At 54.5% G+C, this 23,717-nt stretch overlaps 1 protein-coding gene and 1 long non-coding RNA gene across 2 annotated transcripts; one reads left to right on the forward strand and one right to left on the reverse strand.

Moving 5' to 3' along the window:
- Window positions 1-530: 530 nt before the first annotated feature.
- Window positions 531-7,540, reverse strand: LOC116588896. Its single transcript, XR_004285119.1, has 2 exons — window positions 7,116-7,540; window positions 531-2,134 (listed from the first exon to the last, which is right to left on the reverse strand). It is a non-coding gene; the product is annotated as an uncharacterized LOC116588896 (long non-coding RNA).
- Window positions 6,185-23,589, forward strand: LEMD2 (LEM domain nuclear envelope protein 2). The gene is made up of 9 exons (XM_032340604.1): window positions 6,185-6,986; window positions 8,609-8,649; window positions 11,688-11,763; window positions 14,792-14,868; window positions 15,713-15,792; window positions 17,471-17,616; window positions 18,690-18,791; window positions 18,874-18,976; window positions 21,932-23,589. Exons 1-9 carry the CDS (start codon window positions 6,251-6,253, stop codon window positions 22,080-22,082), a joined length of 1,512 nt encoding a protein of 503 aa, XP_032196495.1. The 5' UTR covers window positions 6,185-6,250; the 3' UTR covers window positions 22,083-23,589.
- Window positions 23,590-23,717: the final 128 nt, after the last annotated feature.

The following is a 23,717-nucleotide window of genomic DNA, read 5'->3' on the forward strand; positions in this document are numbered from 1 at the left end:
TGACAAACAGCTACTAATGACTTCTCATCCTCCCCAGGAGGAGAGGAGAGAGGTGGGGAGGAAGGGTTGGAGTGGGAAGAACCAGAGGTTAAAGGACTTGCCCCAGGGTACAGAGAAAGCTAGAGGCTGAGCTGCCAGATACCTGGCCAGTCCGCCCTGCACCCTGGGGGCTGGATGTGCCCCCTCCTTCCTGGCTCTGCAGGCAGGTTTAGAAGTCAGTTTCATAAGTGGACCTGCGAATGTTCCTGAGCGCAAACCCTGCTTTTCCCCAGCAGACAAGTGACAGCCCACTCTGGGAAGAAGATGGAGCCCTCCTCCCACCCAAAGGAGGCCCCAAAATCTGCATGCCCAAGAGCGGGGCTCCGAAGGAAAATACTCTCTCCCAGGCAAGCCCCCCGTCTGGCAAATAAAGCAGGAAATACACAGAAATGACTCTTTTATTTAATATTTTAATTTTGGAAGGTTAAACTCAGGTCATATAAAGGGGGTGGGGGGATAAATTTGGAGTGGGCCGTAAGTGGTGGTACGTACAGGAGCAAAATGTGTGCCTTTGATAAATTCTATGTTCAAATATGAAGTCAGACCCACGGAACTGGAAGATCTGTGCCGCTGAGAAAAGATGGCATTTTCTGCCCAAACACACCAGCCAGTGGCAGAGCAAGGACCGGAACTCAGGTCTCCTGAACCCTTGGTCTACTTTCTGTGTATGGGCAAGCTCGATGTCTAATGGGCCAGAGAGTTGTGAGACTTCTGCACTCAACCCCTTGCTGTGTAACTTCCAGCTAGCCCTCTAACCTCAATGAGCCTTTGCAAATGCAAGGTGGTGATATGTGCCTTGAGATCGGGGGACAGGCACCAGCAAATCACTATTATTACTATCATCTTGTGACTCTACGCTCCAGCATCCACAGCAAAATTCCACCGTCAACACACTTATTTCTGCCTTCTAAACAAAACTGGATGGGAAATATCATTCTGATTTCATTTTGCATTAATGAATGTTTATTTATTTATAAACTGGGGCTGTATAGGAACCACAGCTCCCGCTATCCATAGGTTACCAGCAATTAGACATGCTGCCCCTTCGGCATTTCCACCCACCACAGTCATCGCGGGAGCTTAGCCACAGTTGGTAGTTAGCGGGACCAGACAAAACCAACCCTTAGAATGGACACTTTTGGTGCACTGTGACTGCTGCTGAGGGACACCTGAACCTTCCAGGGGACCCAGACCCTTTACACCACCCAGTCCCACAATTTCCCATGCATGTACTGATCAGCCCAAGTGCAGCTGCAGGTTTATGGGAAATGCTGCCAAGACACCCTGTAATAAACGGGGAGAGGGCTGCACAGGGCAGGGGAGGAAAAGGAGAAAGAAAGGCAGGGAAATCTACAAAGTATGCCATTGGGAAGAACTGGATCCAAGACCCCTCCTGGCCCTTCGGAGCTCCGCCGTGTCATTCACATCATTCCACGGAAGCCACTCCAAAAAGCAGACCAAATGCTCACTCTCCTCTTTCTAAGGCAGAAAACACAGCTTTTGTCTTTTCCTCTCTGCTCAGATCTGTCGCTATATAAGACTACCTTCCCCCATCACCAGATGGGGGCGCTCACCACTCCCACTCCCCCTGCCCCAGCCTCCGAGCCCCCACGCCCCCGCGCCCACCGCCCCGCATGAGGGGAATTTTCCTTAAGATCCTGGGGTTGGAGAGCAGCGTTGAAATAGGTGACAAGAAGGAAACGAGAGCTCTAGGTGGCTGTGCCAAAGGCAATCTGCATTTCTGAAAACGGAATTGGTTCCGCAGCCACAGCACTTAGGTGGCACGAGGGTGGGGTTCCTTCTGCAGAACAGCCCTGTTCAAAGCTCAGCATGGCAGCCAGGTTCTCCCTGACCCTCACCCAGTGGCCTCTGATGTGCTTCTCAGTAATGAGCCGCAACAGGGACCCAGCCGCCACCTCCATCTGTATGCACAGTGCCCCAGCTGCCTGGTTGGATGTGTCCGCTCCTTTCTTCTCTCCTTCTCCTCCTGCCGCTGTTCAATTTCTCACAATCGGTTCAAATAATTCTTTTTCTCCAACGAGTTCCTCCAGTTTCCAGGACAGCAGACTCGATTGCTTACTGGACATGCAGAGCCCTGGAAGAAATTAAAATGGGGGGTGGGGAGGGAGGGATAGGGGAAGATAGTGTGAGTTGAGCCGAGACAAAAATGACCCTATTTTCACAAAAGAGAAAGAAAGAGAGATCCGCTTTTGGTTAAAGCTCTTCACAGCCAGGAGCAGGGATGGGAAAGGGGAAAGTGCCCAGAGGAACCAGGCAGGAGAGGACCGCGATCTTCCTCACATCTTAACTGAGGTTCATCCCGTGAATTCTGCAAGAATCTCTCCAGAAAACTGGCAATTACGGAGAGTTACAGATTATCCCTCTTCGTCTGGAATGTACTTTACACTTAACAGGACCACGGGTAATTATAGGGCAACCTGAGCCTCGCTTCACAAGATGGAGATGATGAGGTATTTTCTCGGTAACCACATCGGTATGATTTTATAATTACCGAGCTACGTGGATTTGCCATGAAATTGAATAGTTAAAAGCAAAGAGTAATTGCCTGATATCTGTACTCTGTAATTTTGTATAATCTAATCATGGACAAAGCCCAAAAGAAAATGTTCTGAAAGCATTACATTTTTCTTCATACACAATTTGTTATTGACATCGGGGAACATATTCCATGCCGCTAAAGGAACTTTTACGCACAGGTATCAAAGTGTGGCCGAAAGAATGAGAGTTTTGTTATATTTTCAGCCGATTGTGAAAAGCAGCCAACCGGACTGCCCATTATACCTGTTCTGGCGTTTCTCTGTGACAATATTTGCCCCCTCACTAACCTGGAGGGATGAAAGGTAGCTCTCCTCTTCCCCGGGGGGCACTGAGATAAGGCAGCCGGAAGCTGGGCTGTGCTGGGACCATTCCTGTCAAGACCTGAGCCCAGAGGGCACCCACTTTGTCCCCCACTTTTCAATCACACTCTGCCAGCACCCCACTGTTCCACGGTGTGATACCACCCATGATGCGGTTCCAAGCAAGCCCAGAGAAATGCACAAGGCTGGCAAGGGGGTGGGTCAAGGATGAGGCCATGGTCCCCCAGGGTCTCTAAGGACCTGATAAATGTGTGCAAGGCTCTTTGCAGGAGGAGAAGGCGAATGGAACCCACTAAAAGATTTATGGCTGTTGTTATTCTAAGGCTCTGCTGAGACAGAGAGAGGTCAGCAGGATGGCAGGCGGTGTGCCGGCCCTCTGGGAATCCAGAGCCTTCTCCTAGAGGCCCCTCACCTCTGCTAAATGTGTGGATGTGGTTACTAAGTAGATTTTGGACACTGGAGCCTGCTTTTCCTCTTCTGCCTTTAATAAATCAGGAAGACCGCCTGCAGCCTGAGCTGCTCACCTAAAAAAAAAAAAAAAAAAAAAAAAAACCCACAAGAAAGTGAGGAGAAAGGGGGGCATGCAGGGCAGCCGCTGACTTCGCAATATTGCCCTTTGCTTTAAAATATGCGTTCCCATACTCGACCCAGGAGGCAAACTCTGAGAAGGCTCTCATGAACCTCCAGGGTGGCTCCCAACACAAGGCAGTGGTGCTGGAAGAGGACGAGGGCTGAGCCTGAGGCCGGGAAGATGCCAGGGGCAGTGAAGAAACTGTGGGAGTGCAGCAAGGAGCAGGTGAAGGCGTCCTGGCAGACGATGTGGGTGGAGGGCGACCGGGGGGCTATCAATCCATGGAAGGGCCAGGACTGGAACAGACTGGAACCGGACCTTTCCAGGGCAGGGTACATGGAAAGGCCCCAGACCTGAGAGGGACGATTGCCTTGTGAGGGTTTTTCTGATTGACTTTTCTCCATCCAACGGTGAGGATTCTTCCAGGGGTGGAGGGTGGGGGGTGTGGGGGAGGCAGGCATTGCAGGGGAGCACTGATTGGCAAACACCCTGGGGTGGGGGGCACATGAGCCCAAAGGCCCGTTGGACACAGCGAGATATCCAGGAACTTCTAGAAGCCCCACGGAGACAGAGGATGGACCGCAGGGGGGCAGAAAGCTACGCCTGAGGACATGATGGGTTCCAGGCTAGAGGGAAGACAACAGGCTTGGCGGGTGGGGGTCACTGGGCCCTAGGTGGGTATATCAACAGCAGCAGCCCCAAACCCAAGCCTGGCTTGACAAAGCCCACACTGGGGACCACTGCTGGGGGCGGCTCCGGTTCAGGACATATTTTTAAATCGTCCTGGGATCCATTGTGATGAAACAGACCATAACTCTGCAAAGTGCCAGAATGTTCACTTTGTTTAAGCATCAGATTCAAGCCTTCTTAGAATACACGGGGCCAGTATTGATGCCGAAAGGCTCGTTCCTTATATATTGAACTGCACAGCTGCAAGGAGCTGCACAAATGTTACCAACTCATTTGTCATGCAAACAGTGCTTCAGAAAGAAATAAAATACTATTATGTGGTGTATGTGTTAGGCAATCACTATATCAAATTCATGGCAGTCCGTGCAAACACAGGCAGAGAAAAGGAAAACAACACTTGGTGAGAAAAATTGCACCACATGGGAACAGCTAAGTTGGGGGAGATGGGGAGGCTAACAATGGAAGCCCGACAGCAGAGGCTGTAATTTTCCCAGCAACTGTGGCCAGTGTAGGACTACCCCGGTGGGACAGCAAGTGGCAGTGGCAGAGATGCAAACCACTGGCGGAGGGGCCTTGCCCAGGACCCAGGGAAGGAATAGGGACACACAAGGCGGGGGCTGGGCCACGAGTGGGGAAGGGGGGAACCTCATTGGAAGGGTAGCAGTGGCATGGTATCTGGGAGGCCAAGGGCAGCCACAAACGTCTGGGACAGGAAGCTGGAGAAGGATGTGGAATGCTTACAAAGAGGGGAGGGAGACAAATAGGAGGCTATGGGCCATAGCTCAGTTTCCATTTGTCACCACTCCCCCATGCTTCCCTTAGGGGCCTCTCACTTCCTGTAATCAAATAGGGTGCCCTATGGGAGGTTCTAAAACGGCCCTCCCCACCCCAAAGCTGCCCCTGCAGAGAGCGGGATTAAGTATAAACACTTAGGAGCCATGAGAGACTATGGACTCTAAAAAACAATCTGAAGGGTTTGAAGTGGCGGGGGCCGGTGGGGGGGGTATTATAGAGGGCACAGATTGCATGGAGCACTAGGTGTGGTGAAAAAATAATGAATATTGTTATGCTGAAAATAAATAAAAAATAAATTAAAAAAACAACACCACCAGCACTTAGGAGGCCTATCAGGCACTGTTTGAACCTCTCATACAAATTACCTGTTCTAATCCTCATAACTGCCCTACCAACATTACTGGCCAGCAGACTATAAATGTTAATTGGATGTGATCACACATCTGAAAGTGGCGCCGGTAGGATTTGGGAGTCCCCAGCCTAAACTCGCAAGTGATACAAGACTGTGTCTCGGGGGTCTTCCTCTACCCATCTCTTGTGAAAAATCCCACTACCCACACATACGGGCTCCTCCCAGAAGCCGGTACTGCCCACTCAAGCCCAAGGGCATTTGGGTCTTCTGCCTCCTTGAGGCCCGTGGCATGGACCTGGGGCAGAGGACCTAGGACAGGGCCTACATCCCCTCGGAGCTCCACCCCAGAGCGAACTCCTAGGAAAACACCACGGAGGCCTACCGCCCTCGACCTGAAGTCGGACAGGGTCTCAGAACATTTCCGGCATCTAGCTCACGGCCAAACAAAGCCCTTCCCCAAGCACAGACAGAGGCAAAGGATCCCATCTCCTCATACTCCACTGGCGCTTGTTTATCACCATTAAGCAATTCATCCATTATTTCACCATTAGGCAATTCATCAACACTTTGCTGAATGCCTACCAAGGGCAAGGGACCGCGCATGGGGCGGAATATTCGGAAAGAAACCCTAATCGGTCTTCCGGAGGAGACGGACTGAGCAAGGAGGGGAAAGAAAAAAGGAAGAAGGAGGGGGGAAGAAAAAAAAAAAAAATCCTCGGACCTCCCCAACATGGCGGCCAAAGGGGCCGACTCTGACCCCCTCATCATGGCCGGCAATCAGGCAGAGGCGGACCTTCTCAACATGGCGGCCCAGGCAGACCTTCCCATCATGGCGCGGGGCCCCGCCCGCTCCGCCGCGGCCGCGGCGGGAGCAGTTCCGGGTGCGGTGCGCGCCGGGGGCGGGTGGGGGGCGGCGTCCTGGCCATGGCCGGCCTGTCGGACCTGGAGCTGCGGCGGGAGCTGCAGGCCCTGGGCTTCCAGCCAGGACCCATCACCGACACCACCCGGGACGTCTACCGCAACAAGCTGCGCCGCCTGCGGGGCGAGGCCCGGCTGCGCGGCGAGGAGCGGCTGCGGGAGGAGGCCCGGCTGCGGGGCGAGGAGCGGCTGCGGGAGGAGGCCCGGCTGCGGGAGGAGGCGCCGCTACGAGCACGGCCCGCCGCGGCCTCCCTGCGAGCGGAGCCCTGGCTCTCTTCGTCGGTCTCGGGCTCGGCCTACGCGACCTCCGGGGCCTACGGCGATGTTGGGGCCTCCGCGGCTCCCTGGTCCGGGAGCCGCGGCCTCGCCTACCCCGCCCGCCCTGCGCCGCTCAGGCGCCGCACCTCGGTCCGGGGCAGTTCCGAGGAGGACGAGGACGCCCGGCCGCTCGACAGGGCCGCGCCGGGCCACGGAGTTCGTCGCTGGTGGGCCTCGACCCCGACCCCGACCCCAGCACGGCCACCCTCAGCCCTCCTAGGCGCGGACCCGCGCCCGGGCCCACGGGCGGCGCGAACTGGCCCGGCCGGAGCGGCGCGGGCCCGGCCCGAAGCGGGACGGCGGCTGGAGCGCTACCTGTCCCGGCTCCTGTTCTGGGCCAGCCTGGGGCTGCTGCTCGTCTTCCTGGGCATCCTTTGGGTGAAGATGGGCAAGCCCTCGGCTCCGCAGGAGGCGGAGGACAACAGTACGTCCCGGGCCGGCGCAGGGGAGGGCCCCGGGGGCGCGAGTGTCCACCAGAACGGCCACCCGGTCCTCCCAGCGCCAGGCTGCACATTCCCGGGGCCTTGTCGGTTGCCTCTGGCTGTCTTCTTACCTCCAGACCCTGACTCTCCTTCCTCCCGCTGTGGGAGAAGAGGGCTGGAGTTCCCGCAGTAATTTCTGTCTTCACCCTCTGCTGTTCTCATTTTCTGCCTTAACCCTCCCTGCCAACCTCCCTTTCAACCACGTGCTGGAAGCAGTCTTCATTCCTAGTCACTTCCACCTCAACCTCTGGTTTTCCCCCATCTAGAGAAAACCACACCCCTATCCAACAGACAGGTCCACCCCCATTCGTTTTTCGTTCGTTCTTAACTTGGATCTCTTGCTCATTCACACGTTAGTGCCCATTTGAAGGCACCCCAGGTTTCACTGCCCACAGATCAGATCTGGTTGGGTTCCCAGCTTTGCAGCACCAGAAGAGTTTAAACCGATATAAATGGAGGCATTTATCCTTGCTTGCATTATCCTCCTGGAGTGTGTGCAGAGAGGGTTCTGTGAGTTAAGGACATTCCCAGCCATGCTGCTGTCCACACTAAAGTGACTAGACATGCCAATAAGTGGTCTGCAGGATACAGTATGCTTCCTGAAGAGTTGAGGATTGGTATGTTTCTTAAAAGGGAAATTTGCCTCTTGGGTAACGTTGGGCTTTAGTCTAACAGAAAACAACATAGACATCATTTCTTTATAAATTTAAAGGGTAAAGTGTATAAATTTAAAGTCTAAGTATAAAGTGACATTGTGAGTGCACCAGTTTTTTATATTCTTTGGAAAGCATCGTGATTAATCCTGCTCCCAGCCTCAGGCCAAGGCCACATCTCTCCAGGCCTAGTAGGAACAGCCAAGATGGAGGGAGAAGCTAAATTGTGTCTTAGCTCTTGCAGCAGATGGGTGTTTGGGTATACGAACGAGTCTGTGGGCTCACGGGGATACCAGACTCGTGCACACACCCAAATAATTTCTTGGCTCTGAGAGCAGTTTATCCACCTGCTAAAGAAATTAAGCAGACCCGGGAGTGTCGTGGGACTGTACTGGTACCACAACAGTGAGTCTACTGTCATACTTACTGCTGGAGAGGCTTTAAGACCACAGCTCTTGGATATATACTGAGATTTACCTGGAGCGCCCCTCCCATGATGGTACTAATCCCTGTTCAACATATCACTGTTGGCAATTTACAAAACCATCATGTATATTGACTTGTTGGAGGTTAACTCCCTGAGTTAAGCAGGGGAAGCTTTATCGATCCCATTTTACAAATGAAACGGAGATTCAGAGTGGTTGAGTTACCCAAGAGCCTGTGGCTCATCATTTCCGGCTAGGGCTTGGACCTAGCTGCCCTCATCCTCATTCCTAATCCAGGATTGGGAAACTCTTACGTGTTACTGTCTGTGTTTTAAAAATGCCGCCACTTAGATGACACCTTCCTGATCCCCATCCTTATGTTGGTAATGTTTTACTTCCCCTGAATTTTGAGACTGGTCCCTTTTTTGCAGTCTTTTCCTCCACCCACACGTTTAATTTCCTCTGTGTTTCTTTTCTTGGTCTCAGTGAAATTATTGCCAGTGGACTGTGAGAGCAAAACAGATAAGGTGAGTCTGCGTTCCTCTAAGCTTTTGTTATTCCTCCCAAGGATGTTAGCCTCTGCCAGGAGGTAAGCTGGCCCCGAAAAAGATCATAATAGGCTCATTTTCAGGAGTGCTTCCTGTAATGTACCAGAATCACATCGTGTTCTGTGGTGTTTGTGTCAGACTCAATTGTAGCAGGCGAAGGAGTACTTGAAACAGAGAGAATTGAACTCCCAGGATCCAACCCTGGGCTTGTTATGGAAGCTCTCCCATCAATCATGGCGCTGGGGACTTTGATCTTCTGCCTGAGTCAATCTAGGGGGATGCAGAAGGTGGGGGCTGAAGGACCGCTTAAGCACCCTGGCTTCCCCAGGAGGGGCTGATGGTTTTAAGCACCCGGAGGCTGGCTTCTCAGGTCCATATGCCCTCTGGTAGTGCGTCTGTGGCTGACTGACGGGTGCCGTTCAGATTTGAAACATCATGGGATGGGGGGAGGTTGTTTTAAATATATCTGAAGTAGAATGAGTCCTCCCAGTTCTATAGATTTGTTTTATGAAGCTTTAATGTTCCCTACAAATAATATTTGGGGAAGGCGAGCAGCCCCATCCATTTATGACTCATGCCCCTAGCATTAGCCGGGAGCTGGGATGCTGGCACTGGTGATAGTCTAGGGAAGATAGGAGGCAGTAAATTTTCAGGTCATAAATCCTACCAGGAGGAGCCTTTTGCTGCCAGAGGGCATGACTTAGTAGTCTAATTATTAAGTGTGCAGTGCCAGGCTTCTCTGGAGGCCTCAGTCTCCACGTCTAGCAGCCCAGCGGCTGGGAAAGAAACAACACAGGGTCACGTGTTCACTCTCTTACCCATGTCACTGAAGGGGTGGCCTGGGGCAGATAACAGGTTTCATCTCTTCTTTGGCTTCTGCTGTGTATTAAGGGTTGTTTTGTTGTTAACATTCATTTATTGCGTTCGTCCACCAAGTATCTTTGCCTCTCAGTTGTTTTGGGAAAACAGATTCGTCTTAAGTTTCAGCTCCCTCGTGTTGTGCAAACCACAGTTGGCGATTACAGGAAGTGGCCCGGAAAAATAGGTAGTGGCCAGACGGAACACTAGAATTCTGAACCCCGAAAGCAGAAAATGGGCAACAAGTCTGTAAGATTTCTCTGGTTTCTGTCTCTTGGTTCTTCACCCCAGTTGAGTGAGCCCCGACAGGCACAATCCAGGGCCTTGCTAAAAACGTGCCCAGTGAGCAGACTGGGGACTTACAACCTCTGAGCATCCGAGAGCAGGGTCTGGCATCGTCGGCAGGCGCCACTGAGCTGAGATTTCACAGGATGCTCTTGGTCTTTGTGAAGGGCGGACACAGGAACAGGCAGGCTGGGAGGCGCTTCTTGGCTTTGGTGAGGCTCTTGCTGAAAGTTTCATTCTTTGTGCGACTCTCAGGCTCCCCCAGAACCCAGATGGGCACTGGAGTTATAGATATACATGTTCTTTCCCTTCTCAGCCAACGATGACACTTAGCGTTTTTCTTTCTGCCTTTGTGCTGCTGAAAACGTGTGGACAGGCTGGGAGTGGGTGTGCTGTCTCAGGCAGGCCGTCTCGTGGTCTGGTGCCTTCTGTCCTGTTCCCTTTAGGTGGTGTGAGCCCTGCTTTGCCTAAATGTCGGTGAGTTTGGAACAGAGCTCGTTGTGACCACTTTTGTTGTCCTTTTGTGGTTTTTTTTCTTTCTTTCTTTCTTTCTGGTTGTGACAGTAAGAGATGTTTAGTGTAGAAAATTTGAAAAGTGTGACAAAATCAGCCATGAATCTGCCACCAAGAGATAATAAATCGCCTTTGACATTTTGGGGGCGTTTCCTTCCCCCTCTCACCTGTCTGTGTACGTATGTTTATAGAATTGGAATCTCTGTGTATATTCAGTTACATTTTCTATCATCAACATTTCCCATCTCATTCGTCTTTAAAAGGTATCTTGGGTACCTGATTCCACTTACAGACTTGGGAGTTGTCTCAGAATGTTCATGGTCATACTTGTAAATCTTGGTATTGCCATTTTGTACCCTGTAAAGGCTTTTGGGTCTTTAGGCAACACGAGGGTACATATCTTGGCCTCTGAGACTATGAGAAACCAAGCCCCGCACATTGCAGATGAGGGCCACAAGTGAGCCCAAGAAGGAAATTATTGTGGTTCCTCCGGCAGTTGTCATGCCAGGCCCCAAACCCTGGCCCTCGGTGTCAGTCAGGCGCCCTGGCCAATGACACCCCAGGGGAGGTCTACAGGGAGCGGCAGGCTTAGAGGTGACTGGCTGCAGCACTTGGTATCTGTGGGATCTTGGGATCCTAGCAGGTCTCTAAACCTTGAGCTCTTCATCTGAGAAATTGGGGTGCGTTCAGGATTGTGGTGAGGAGTCGGTGCAGACTCTTGACAGCCCGTGGCCTGTCATTCATTCTCGAGGACAGCAGCCTTCCGTTTAAATATTCTCAAGCTAGCAGCCTAGCAAAATGGGTTCAGTTCAGCTGCGGGTGCAGGAGAGCTAGGTGTGCCCATGTCCTCATACCGGTGACTTTCGTTCCCCCGTTTCAAGATGCCTAGAGATATCACAGTTCCAGTCTAGAATCTGGATGTCTAGAATCTGGATGTCTAGGATGAGGCCTTTGCTGCAGCTCATGCACACAGTAGATGATTTATGGGCGGAACGAAGACACCTGGCTCTTCAAAAACAGACGGGAATGGCCCAAGGAGGGACGAGACCGTGTTAGTGTGGCATTTGCCTGGCCCACCACGGAGGCCTGACCACATCTTCCCGCAACCTCATGGCCTTCATTCCGAGGAGAGTTACAGGACAGAGGCCGGGGGTGCCTCTTAGACAGTAACCGGGGCTGCTTTTAGCTCTCCCTCAGCTTTTATGGTTAACCAGATACTTACCCATCCTTTGGAGAATGTGGGTTTTGCGGGGTTCCGGGCTGCTCAGCCCTTGACAGTACAGCCAAGGAGGCCTAGCCAGATAGATGGAGCCCCCCCGGCCATCACCCCTCTGCTGACTGCTTGTCCTGTGCTCTTCCAGTTCTGTCAGGCCAAGCAGAAGGCGGCCTTGCTGGAGCTGCTGCATGAGCTCTACAATTTTCTGGCCATCCAAGCCGGTGAGTGCCTCTCTCAGAGCCCCAGGGTGGTGGGCTCTCACCCTCAGCAGCTGAGCGGGGGCTGGCTGGCAGGCGGCTAAGATGCCAGATGTCTCCCGGAAGACATCCTGCAAAACCACGCCTTGCCTTCCCCACTTTTCCACTCAGTCACATCTTCTTTCAGCCTACAGTTGGTTCTCATATCCCCTGGAAGGGTCCCAGGGCTCCTGGCCCCAAGCCTTTCTGCTTTCTCCGGATGCCCACCACCTGAGGTCTGGGGCATTCATGTTGCCTTGGAGGGGGCGTGGCACGCCCTAGGTCTCCTCAGTGCAGGTCTGTTGACTTGGAGGGCCTCCCTGTACCAGGTGGCTGGCCAGGCCAGGAGGAGAGGCCTGTGCAGGGGCCAGGGGTCGGCAAGGTAGGCTAGTCACACTCAAGTCCATCCAGCTTGCCAGGGCCCCGGGGTCACTTCTGGTCCCATTTACCCCATCTGGCTGGAGGACCTTGGATAAGTCCTTTATTGTCTCAGAAACCATCTTCCTATCCCACCAAGTGGTCTTGGGTCTTTTTTTTTTTTTTTTTTTTTTTTTAACAAAATGAAAAGGAAGTCCTGTACTCTAGGAGAGGGCATTTTCAGCACCCCCATGAATACCCCCTAAAAAGTCATCCATTCGGAAGGTTCCCCTACTGTTTTATTTAGAAAATTGTTCTCTGAGGCCAGAGATAACCCGTCCCCACACCTCTAAGAATCATTTGCTAAAAACATAGGTAATGACCAAAGCTTATGCCCCCGGTGAAATATATTTGGCACAAGAACCAGATGGAGCTATTCAGTCTTACGAGATGTTCCAGAGACACCTCTGACCTGTGGGGCCTTTTCTAAAGTTGTTGCTAGGGAATCGAGGCTAGATGGGCCTGTACTGGGCCCTCAGCCCTTGGGGCCAGTCTTACTGGCCCGAGCTCTGCCACCACCTCCCTCCTGAACGGCAGGAGACTGGTGATGGGCAGAGAGGCATCTGGGAGCTCGGAGGAGGAGCAGTAGGAGTGGGAGCTCACAGCACCATGGGCCTCAGGGGCCTTTCTCTGCGGCCCAAGTGCTTGGAATATAAATTCTGGCCCAAGAGGGTATTGTAGACCTTTGTGACTCAGTTGTGGTCCGGGAACCAGTCAAATCACTCAGGAGGTTACTGGATGGAAATGCAGACTCTGAGGACCCATCCCAAACCTATGAATCAAAGTCTGCGTTTTCAGAAGACCTCCAGGGTATAAAGTAGAGAAACTCTGTCTTAAGCCGTGGATGCTGGTAGACATTTCTCCTTCCTGCCCTCTGACTATGGTCCTGGCTTATGCCATCAGGGAGCCTAGTGCCTCTTGTCCTCTGATAAGCCCTCTGTCCTCTGACAAGTCAGGGGCAACCCTAGGGTCTCATTGTCGGGGAATGAGGGCTCTACCAGGCTATACCCACCCCATCACCCCCACAGATCACCTGTAAGCAGAGCCTTGTGCTGGCCTTTGCAGCTAACAGGCTGCTTCTGGTCTAGTAGAAGAGACACACCACCTACGTCCCTGACCACTGGCTGTTATGAGGCATGACTGGATGAGAACCGAGAGGCCAGAAGTTCCAGGAGGCATGTTGTCTTTTAGCCAGAGCAGTCAGGAAAGTGGCACAGGGGAGGTGGTGTCTGTACCAGGCCCTGAAGCCCAAGGAAGGTTGATTCTATGTATGTGGGGGGCAAGGCAGAGCCAGAGAGGCAGGAAATGACGGGGGCAGGGATGGAAGCAGCTGGCCTCACGGGGGAAGGAGAAACAAGGGATAGAGTTTGGAAAGGTCAGCTGGGCCCAGTTGTGGACGGCAGGCCACGGGTGCTTGATCTCCGTAGGCAGTGAACGCCAGGGAGGCCTTCAAGCAGGGGAGAGAGGTGCTAGGAGCCAGGAGCCAGGAATGCCAAGGCGACAACAGCTCAGGTGTAGTAGTGCCATTTAAGCAGAATCATTTTAAACTCCTGTTGATAAGACATGGATGGGAAGGGGGAGAGGAGGAAACCAATCAGGAGACCATGGCCATGATCCAGGCAGGCTTAAGCGGGGCAGGGCGATCAGGGCAGGGTAGGTGAAGCCAACTTGATCTCAGGGGTCCCCTAAAGTCAAAATCAACTTCGGCATTAGAGGGATAAGCTGTAGTTCATTCTCAAGATTTTTGAGAATCCTCAGCCACTTTCTCCCCCAGCACACAGACTGGCCCTCCATGGCCCCTAGGCGGCACCAGGTTAAGAGTTTGTGGCTTCAGGGTCTTGTGCAGGTGCACTGTGTGCTGTCCCTGCTCTCAAGGAGCCTGGTGACCCACGGGAAGCAGCACGTGGTGGGTGGGCAGTAGTGGGCTGTCGAGAGCCAGTGACTGTGGCAGGCCCCCAAGTCCAGAGTAATTTGGTTCAACAGGATTCCCCTACAGGCCAGAGGTTTTTCCAAGGGGATGTCCCTGGGTGGGCTTCCTCCTAGGTGGGAGCTGGTCACCTAGGGTGCTCAGATGGGAACAGCACCTTGGGGCTCCACACTGAGGCCCCGCTGCCCAGCACAGAGACGCCCTTTTTCTCTGTGGGGCATTTGGACATACATCCCCAGAACCCCTCAACCAGGTCACCTGCCTGTGTCACGGTCAGAATCCCTGCAGTGCCTATGGCTTCCCAGCCTTTCTTTTCTCCCAGGTTGCGTTTATTTATAGTGCCATTCTGGTACCTTCCAAAGCTATCTGTCTGATCCTTTTAGGGATCAATTGCAAACAGACCTTAGGATTGGGCAGCTTTTTAGTCATTTAATGCAAATCACCGCACTGCTTTGCAGGTCAGGTTTTAATGATCTGGAATCGATCCAAGCTAAGTGGCTTTTGATCTTGCTGCGGAGTGAAGATGCCCCACGGAAGCTGGAGTCGCGGGGCCACATGCTCCCCATCAGAGCTGATGGCTTGATTCTCGCTGCAGTTTTTTTAGGCCGTTTCCGAGTAATTTTTTTCCCACCTCTTCTTTGTGTTTGAATGTGTGTTTTTTCCTTCTAGGTAATTTTGAATGTGGAAATCCAGAGAAGCTAAAAAGCAAATGCATTCCTGTAATGGAAGCCCAGGAGTACCTAGCAGTAAGTAGGCTGCGGTGCTTACCCATTCCCGAGAGGTCCTGGTGCTTTTGTACTGATCTTGCAAGCCCTGCTTTTTTTTTTTCCCTTTTTGTTTTGTGTTTGCTTTTTGGCTTTTTTGTTTTCCCTTTTTTTTTTTTTTTTTTTTTCCTTAAAGTTAGTTCTGAGTGTTAGGCTACTTTCAGTTTGGGCAGCAGCAGGGGTGACTGGTCCAAGGTGGGCTGTGAGCCGGCCTGCTGCCTCTTTCCAGGGGCCCTGTTACTTGCTCCCCACTTTTCTTTCCTTCCCAGCAGCTTTACGGAGCTGCACTCTGCCTATCCGTTCTTAACTTTATGTTCGCTGTGTAGTTTGCTCAGGGTCTGTTGGACTGTTGGCCTGGCCCCAGTTTGATAGAATTCTGGAACTTGGGGGCCAGCAGAAACTTTAGGGGTCACCTAGCTCCTTGTCATTTCCCAGATGAGGAAACTGAGGCCCAGAGAGGGGCAGGGACTGGCCACCGGCCTCCCACCCTACCCTGCCCCCACCCCCCTTCCCCTTTTTTTTATTTTCCCCAAGATGAGCTGCCAGTTCTCTGGCCTCACACTTTGGTCCTTGAGAAGATGCTGTGGTCTTGGCTACCTCAGGCCTACATTGCTTTCTTGTGTGCTTCTGCATCGACTCCTCCCAGTAGAGCTCTTTCTTGGCTCTCATCGGCCAGATTTCCACCTGCCACTTTATTGTGCATTTAGCAGAACGGGGCTTTGGGGCCTGCGGAGGACACGGGAGAAGGCCTCCTTAATCCAGGAGGAGAATAATGTTCCAGCTGATCCGCCCAGACACAGCACTAATCTCCTGTTCCCTCCCACAGAATGTGACTGGCAACTCCTCCGCCAAGTTTGAAGCCGCACTGACCTGGATACTGAGCAGTAACAAAGACGTGGGCATCTGGTGAGTGTGGGCAGGGCCTCACAGGGTGGCGACACTGCCACAGGCCCCTGCGGCCATGGTCCTTACCCATTGGCCGGCTGCTGAGCGCTCACAGATGTGTCTCAGGGCGGAAGTTAGAGGCAGGTCTCCCTGCTGAGTCCTTGTGGGCTAAGCCTGCAGCGGGGCAATGGAAAGAAGCAGCATTCGGGGCCAGGGCAGTGGGGGGTGGGGGTGGGGCAGGGGCCAGCAGCATAAAGAGCCATTTGAAGATAAGACACAAAATCCAGGTGTTGGGTTGTGAGCCAAGTGTTCTAGCTAAGCGTTTCAAGTAACTCACTCTGCGCCCCTTGCATTTACCAGTCCCATAGGGTTGCTGGAGAAGGCATTTTTCTGCACTTCCTTTTGTCCGCTGCTAGTTTTCCTTCCTAGATGAAACATTTCTATCTGTTGGTTTTTACTCAGCATGGACATTGCAAAAGGAAATACTGAATTTTATTCTGACTGGGCAGTTCGACCTCATTTCTGTCTCTGGGGAACTCTGTTAGCAGAGATGTCAAGCCCCCTCTTCCTCCTGAGAAGCCCCAGCTGGCTGGTCAGCCTGTGGGGAAGGGGCGCACCAGCCACACTACCCCCATCCGGCTCCCTCTCGCTTTCCGGGGTTTGTGGGAGTCTCTGTTCAGGCCACAGCTCCTGATATTCAAATACACTCTAGGGTTTTGTTCCCTTCCATTCTAACCCACCCAGACTACTAATTCTATCGGCCTTGCCTCCACCAGAAGCCCCTTGGGCAGCTCAACCTAAAGCTTGCTCACTGGATGCAGGGCACGATTAAAATTCGTTGGCTTAAAAAAAAAAAAAAAAGCTTCCCTGAGTGACTGAGTGATTTTCCTGTGTGTTAGGAACAGGGGAGGAGAGAATATGGATTTTATCCTCCGCAGCACTCACCAAAGCTGCCAGCATAGAAGAATGATGGCACTCACCCTTTCACATTGGGGGAAGGCTGTCAGGAGGGTGTCCAAGCCCAGCTCAGACGACCGGTGCTCAGAGTGGGTCGTGAGGTACTGGACTGCTTCAGAGACTGGGCATTCCCTTATGTGGTCCGGAGCCCAGGATTGTCAACTAGCCGGAAGAAGGTGCAGGCGTGGGCATCCCCACACATCCCGACACCACCTCTTAGGGGCCAGGCTGGAGGTGCTGGGGCCGGGGCCTGGCCTCGGAGAGTCCTTTGCTTGTCCTTCCCTGAGCCTCACAGCACCCCATCTTTACTCTTAAACAGCCTATGTGCCTTCTTATCCCCGTCACCGAGGAAAAGCACACCCTCCCAGACTCTCAGTTCCTGCCATGCAGTGCAAAGCCAGCGATTCAGTAAACATTTCCATTTCTCTGTGCTGGGAGGTGGGAATCCAATTTACAGTTTAATCTTCCACATGCTGAGAGGGGCTGTCAAAAGACCCGACAGAGGGGGACTTCACTTTAGCGGTAGGGGTTCAAGCCTGCTGCCGTCTTTAAAGCTTTATTCTTTCTAAGTAGCCAACGTGGGAAATTTCTGGAAAGCATGCAACCAGGATACTAAGTCAATTTTATAAGCAAGTAGAGGCCTCGAAGCTCCTCCTTTCTTCTCTTTCTGCTCTAAAGTAGGGCTGATCCCAGGGCTCTTGGGAGCTTGGGAACGGCTTTGCAGCCCCATGTCCTGTTTCAGGTTGAAGGGGGAAGATCCATCGGAGTTGGTGACGACTGTGGACAAAGTGGTCTGCCTGGAGTCTGCCCGCCCCCGCATGGGTGTGGGCTGCCGCCTGAGCCGCGCCCTGTTCACCGCGGTCACCAATGTGCTCATCTTCTTCTGGTGTAAGTCCTCGGCTGCCCTTCTTCCCCCACCCCAGCCCATCCTTGCTGTGGGGACTGCTCACACAGCACCTCCCCAGAGCCCAGGCTCAGGGACGCTCCTAGGCATGAGTGATGAGTTCTAGAAACCCAGGCCCTGAGAGTTCATTTCTATCTAGTGAACCTGAGGTCTGTGTAATAAAACAGAGGAGATGAACAAGTCAGCCTCTGCCCTAGGTCATCTTTAGAGATTGGTGGCAGGAGCATGAGGGTAACTGGAAAATATCCTTGATCAGGGTCAGGACGATCAGGGTCCCCGGGGTTGGGGTGGTGGGGGGAAGCCTGGCCCCGGGCGGGAGCCCAGCATCATCTCCCCACAACCCTCCAGGGCCTCAGAGGGCAAGCCTTTCAAAGGAGGAGAAGGCGCAGCAGGACCTTGGCCTAATTTTATTCCCTGAACAATGTAAACATCTCCTTGGGAGCTCTAGGTACCCGATGAAAGCGGGAAGGGCCCAGGGGGCTGAGCTACAAATCCGAACACAGGTCCTGTCGCCTGACATCAGGGGCTGCCTTTGAGCAGAGACCTCGGGGCGTCTCTGAAGGCCAAAGGCCGAGTCACAGGACCTGCCGCTCTGCAGAGCTGGCAGAGTTACAAGTTTCAGGCCATCTGGGCGTGCACACGGCTCCCTCCCTCAGGCCGCCGGGTGCAGACATCATTATCCGCAGCAGTGTCTCCGAATACAAAGGGCCCCACATGTATATATGTATGAAATGCCGTGTTCCGGTTCACAAGGGAGGAGATGAAAGGCCCGGAATGAGGTTGGGAGGAGCCGCAATCTGGGCAGCTGGGGAGGCCTCTGTGGTGACAGCCGGCGGGAGGAGCATGATCACTTCATAGCCTGCCTACCCCCTGCACCTCCACGGCCCACGTCTGCTGCGGGTGGCCTGGGCCTGACACGCCACAGGCAGGCAGGCAGAACCCTGGTGCTGCTCCCCCACCGCCTCCGGCATGGTGGCCGGCCCACCCTGAGACCTGGCCAATGGCTCAGCGGCCAGGAGGGATGTGACGGAGTCATGGGGCCCGTGTTCCCTCATAGGTTTGGCCTTCCTATGGGGGCTCCTGATCCTCCTGAAATACCGGTGGCGGAAGCTGGAAGAAGAGGAACAAGCCATGTATGAGATGGTGAAGAAGATTATAGGTGCGTGGCCCCCAGGGAGAGGACTCCTGGCACCTGCCAGAAGGTCCTTGCCCTCAGTCCTGCCCTCTGTCCTGCCCTGCAGACGTGGTCCAGGACCATTACGTGGACTGGGAGCAGGACATGGAGCGCTACCCATACGTGGGCATCCTGCACGTGCGCGACACCCTCATCCCTCCACAGAGCCGGTGAGTGCCATGGGAGGAGGCCCAGAGTGTCAGTTATTGGGGGCGGGCAGTGCAGCCCCGAGGGGCACCGGGGAGGGGGCTGTGCCCACCTCTGGCCACTGCTCAAGCGCAGCTCTGAAAGAAGCTTCTGGAAGAAACAAGCCCCTGTGAGCGTCTGTACTGACTCTGGGTGGCTGACTCTGGGTGACTGGCACCCTCCTCTCCGCGGTGGCTCAGGCTGGGTTTCTGTGAGTGGAGGTCCAGAGTCCTGTGGACACTGGGAACAGAACAGTCAGGTCTCTGGTTCCGTTTCTCTGCGATGCTTATGGTCCCCGCCTCCGCAGACTCTGTGAGCTGGTGTAGAGTTCCCCCTGGTCACAAGATGGTAGCCTGCCGCAGTAGGGGCAACATCTCCCTTGTCACGGCAGCAGGGGAGAGATGGGTCACTCTCATGGACAGAAGACATTCCCAGAAGCTGCCAGTGACACGCTCCTTGAGGCCCTGCTGGCCAGAACCGGTGACTTGTATATTCTTGAATCAGTCACTAGCCAGGAGGAGATTGTTTTGCAAACATTTTGAACCATGACCCATTACCTAAAATACCGTGACGTGCGTCCCACAGACGTGTGCACATGTACATGTGCATGCCTGTAGCGGAGAGCAGGGTTCTGCAGTGGTGGCTGGGGTCAGTTTCCAGGGTGCACAGCTGCACGGGAAAGGGGAGCAGGCCACGGTCATGCCTGGGCCGCAGCTGCTGGATGGAGCCTGACAAAACCCAGCGCGGGTAGCTTTGGAGGATGGGGTCCCCAGCGCCTGCCACGACTTTAGCCCAGGCTGTGGGCCCTCCTCAGAGCTTGCTGTGGTGTGGGACTGGACGCCATCCCCTCAGGGGGTGCCGAGCCCTCACTGGCTGAGTGCTCACTGGGAGCCGGCACTGCCCTGGGCCCTCCGGAGACACCACCCTGCTCACTCACTCCTTGCTGCAGCCATGGGAGGTGACGGCGGCGAGTGTCCCATCTTACAGAGGAGGGAACTGAGGCACCTGAAGGCTAAGAACTTGCTGAAGATCCACTGCTGGTGGTGTTTCTGTGCAACCCAAGAGGAATTGATAGAGTAAAACATTGAAGACCCCTTTTAAAGGTGAAGATGCTTTAAGAACTTTCAGGCCCCCCCTCCTCCTTGGGGAGGTGCAGGCAGGAGCTGAGCAGGGGCAGCTGGATCCCGGCAGTGGCCAGTGCTTGCTGTTGGTGTGAGCACAAGGCAGCCACATGGCCCTCTGGGGCAATGTCACCTGGTGCCTTCATGCTGCCACCAAATTTCTGGCTTGCCCAGAGTCCTCATGTGGCCATGGGAAATGGCCCCTCCGAGCCGGTTTCCTCGTCCAAAGTGGAGATAACAACACTGCCTTGCAAAGGGACTCAACAAATGTTTACTGAGCTCCTGCTATGGGTCACACATCCCTGGGTCTCGGGGAGGTGGTGGGAAGAGGAAGAAGCCCAAGTCCCTGGCCTTGCTTCCCGGGAGGGAATAAGGAAACTGCTGTGGGGTAGTGACCGGTCCTCGGGAAGTGGGGCGCGGGGGTGTCGGGAGAGGGCCTCACCACTCATTAAATCAGCGCCTAGCAAGAACGCTCCTCCGAGGGCAGCCCTGACGCTCTCGGGCTTCCTTCCGTTCGGTGGGGCCTGCACACCAACGGGAGTAAGAGCAAGAGCACCACCGCTGCTCATCTTGGGCCTGAGCTGCCCAGCCTCCATGCAGAGACCACAGGTGCAATGGCGGTCCATGGGGACTGAGCCCTGGCAGTGAACCCCAGGAGACTCACCCCCTGTTGGCTCTCAGCCCCTCGATTTATCTCCCAGGGCCCCTGATTTGCGTAGCCAAGCCCTCACTGCCATCACAACCAAGCCCTCCACTGTCCTCGGCCCTGCAGAGGAGCGCCTGCCCTTGGAGCTGAAGGAGGGCTGGGGAGCCTGGCTGGCAAGGAAGGCAGGGGAGCTGAGAGCAGCTGGCTAGCAGGGCGTCGATCAGTACCTGTTCGTGGGCAGCCTGAGAAGGAGGGCTGGTGTGAGACCAGCCAACTGGGGACTGCTGAACCGTCTGAGGGGTTGTTGGTGGCAGGACTGACCCCCAAGATAGAAAGCCCTGGCACCCTCACTCTAACTCCTGACCCACAGGCCGCCTCAGGCTCCTTTGTCTGCCCCCAGGCTGAACCTCTCCTCCCACATGGACGTACCCCTAGCCCCTCTCCACGTGAGGGGCATGAGGAAGTAGTGTGCAGAGCTGACAAAACACAGGGACTCAAAGAGAAGATGTCAATGCAACCCTCCCTGACCGCCTTGGAAACTTCCTGTCTAGCCTGGAGGGGAAAGAGTTTATAGGGGGCTGTCCAAGGGATTGCAAGTCCCCGGGGAGCCAACAGAGAAGGGGCCCTGCCTGGTAGCTCTGGTTCCAGGAGTAGCTCTGGTTTCTTGGCCTCCCCAGTTAGATGCTGAGCTCATTCCTGTGCTCCAAAGTACTGTGGAGTTTGGGCTCAGCAGCCCAGTGGCCACTCTTTAATTGGCCCACATGGGGCATTAAAATGCAGCCAGCACTGGTGGGGGGGCCACCTGATCGGGGCTGCTGCAGGAACAGGCCCCAGCAAGAGCTGGCCAAGGCCGGCACAGCCCCTTCCCACTCGGACACCTGGGGGTACTCTGGCCACCTCTGGCTCCCTTCAGCTCCCTTTAATTGAATGCTTTTAGAGCAGAGAAGGTTGAGGAATCATTTCTCTGTGGCTCAAGAAATTTCTTTCCTCTGCAGGAGTTCTGTTAGTACCTGACGCCTTTTCCTCCCACAGATAAATTCCATCCGGGCTCCTGGATTTTTGGCCTCGGTTTGTACAAAGGGTTTACACAGGCCCACTCGCTTCTCTGATCAGTGCCAGACGGAGCTCCCGGGGCGCTGCTGGCCTGCTGAGCCTGGCTCCTTTCTTTGCAGGAGGCGCATGAAGCGGGTCTGGGACCGGGCTGTGGAGTTCTTGGCGTCCAATGAATCCCGAATCCAGACAGAGTCCCACCGCGTGGCTGGAGAAGATATGCTGGTGTGGAGATGGACTAAGCCCTCTTCCTTCTCCGACTCCGAGCGATAAATCCCGGGCGGGGAGGGGGGCCTGTTCCCAGTCGGCCTATCCCAGGCCAGTCCCCTCCAGGGGCGCTAGAAGGCCACCAGACCTGCCAGTGCTGAATTCACACTTGCCTTGACTTTCACCCTCCTCCCGACTCCGGTTCCAAAGGTCTGTCTATAAGACTCTGCAGAGATCAGCTTGTAGGAAAGCATGGGCTTCGTTGAAGGGCAGCGGTGGGGAAGAGCCAGAGGCCAAGTGCCTAGCTTGTCCTCTGTGTTGGTCCGATCCTCTCTGCCCTGATTGCTGGCAGAAAAAGGGAGAAGGGTTTGTTTTTGATGCAGGGAAAAGATGAAAGAGCAGCCGTGAGACCCTGCAGAGCAAGTGTGCAGTTCGGTGGGCTACAGCTCTCCCACCGCTGGCGAGCACTCAGCAGGGTGGGCATCGTGCCTGTGGGAGGCGGGTCGGGACGGCAGGCTGGGGCGGCAAGGGTTGGGGAGCAGTTGGGTCCATGTGCCTTCAGAGGGTGTTATCTGGGAGCTCAAGGGTGAGGGGAGAAAGCCTGTCCTCTAGCTGGGTGGGGCCTGTTTTATCCCGAAGGGGTAAGGTGCTAGAAAGTAGAACATGTACTGTAGAAGAACTCTCTAGAAATGCCAGGTCCTGGCACACGGAACCCTCAGGTCAGGAGGAGTGAGCTGCCAGGGTGGCCTCCTGAGAGGACCTGGAGCAGGCACAGGGGCCTGAGAGCAGACAGGAGGGTAGGGCTGCCCGCCGCCACCATCTCTGGCCGCCGGAGGCAGCCTCCCAGGGCCGGGCTTCCGGGACTCTTGAGCGGTGCTTCTCACAGAGTATTCGTTCTAGACCAGCCCCGCAGCCACGGCACTGTGTGGGGCCACGATGCGCATTCCGGTACTTTGGGAGTGCCGCGCCTCCGGTGTGCGACGGTTACCGTGTCTTAGGGCGACCACAGCCACCCCACGGGGAGGCAGTGGAGCCAGAACTTGGCGGCACCGACCCCAGCTGCGCGGGGCGCGCGGTGTGCGGCGGCCGCACGGCTGCCCCCTGCTGGCCGCCAGGGAGCGTGCGTGCGCCGCTGCAGGCCTTCGTCACGGCCCCCCCAGCACAGCCCGCCAGCCCGCGGCGCGGAGCCCGGCTCCAGAACCGCCCTGGCGGGGGGCCTTATTAGTTAAGTGCGGGGAGCCTCTCCGGCAGAGCCGCGTTCCCATATGTTCTCAGCCGCAGCAGGCGGGAGAGGGGCAAGCGGGCCGAAACAGCTGCCTCCAGAAGGCATCAACCACCCCCTTTCGGTCTTTCTGGTATTTTTTGTTTCTCTAATAAAGCTCCAGTCTCCCTCATTTGAGCAATACTCTCTCATTTCCTCTGATATCTGGATGATCGGCGGGGCTGGAATCTGAGTGCCAGCCCCGTGGCAAAGAAACAGTCGTAATCAGGCTCCAGCCAGAAGAATAACACTGCAACAGGCTTCAATATCAGGGTTGAAACTATTGGATAAATAAACTATTTATTAAAAATGGATGTGTTTCTTGTCCATGGTTCTCCCCCTAGAGTGACGTTGTAAGTGATGGCAGCTTGCCAAAAGGTCAGCAGAAGAGGAGGGTGGGGTGGGCTGACTAGGGGCCCTGAGCCTTCTCCCATGGCTGG

Source organism: Mustela erminea, chromosome 4, assembly GCF_009829155.1.
Source record: "Mustela erminea isolate mMusErm1 chromosome 4, mMusErm1.Pri, whole genome shotgun sequence".
Taxonomy (NCBI): Eukaryota; Metazoa; Chordata; class Mammalia; order Carnivora; family Mustelidae; genus Mustela; species Mustela erminea.

Coding starts and splice junctions, on each gene's coding strand:
- LEMD2 (XM_032340604.1), top strand. CDS start 6,251: ATGGCCGGCCTGTCGGACCTGGAGCTGCGGCGGGAGCTGCAGGCCCTG. Junction 6,987..8,608: donor GCAGGAGGCGGAGGACAACA/GTACGTCCCGGG, acceptor TCTTGGTCTCAG/TGAAATTATTGCCAGTGGAC. Junction 14,869..15,712: donor AAGCCCAGGAGTACCTAGCA/GTAAGTAGGCTG, acceptor TCCCTCCCACAG/AATGTGACTGGCAACTCCTC.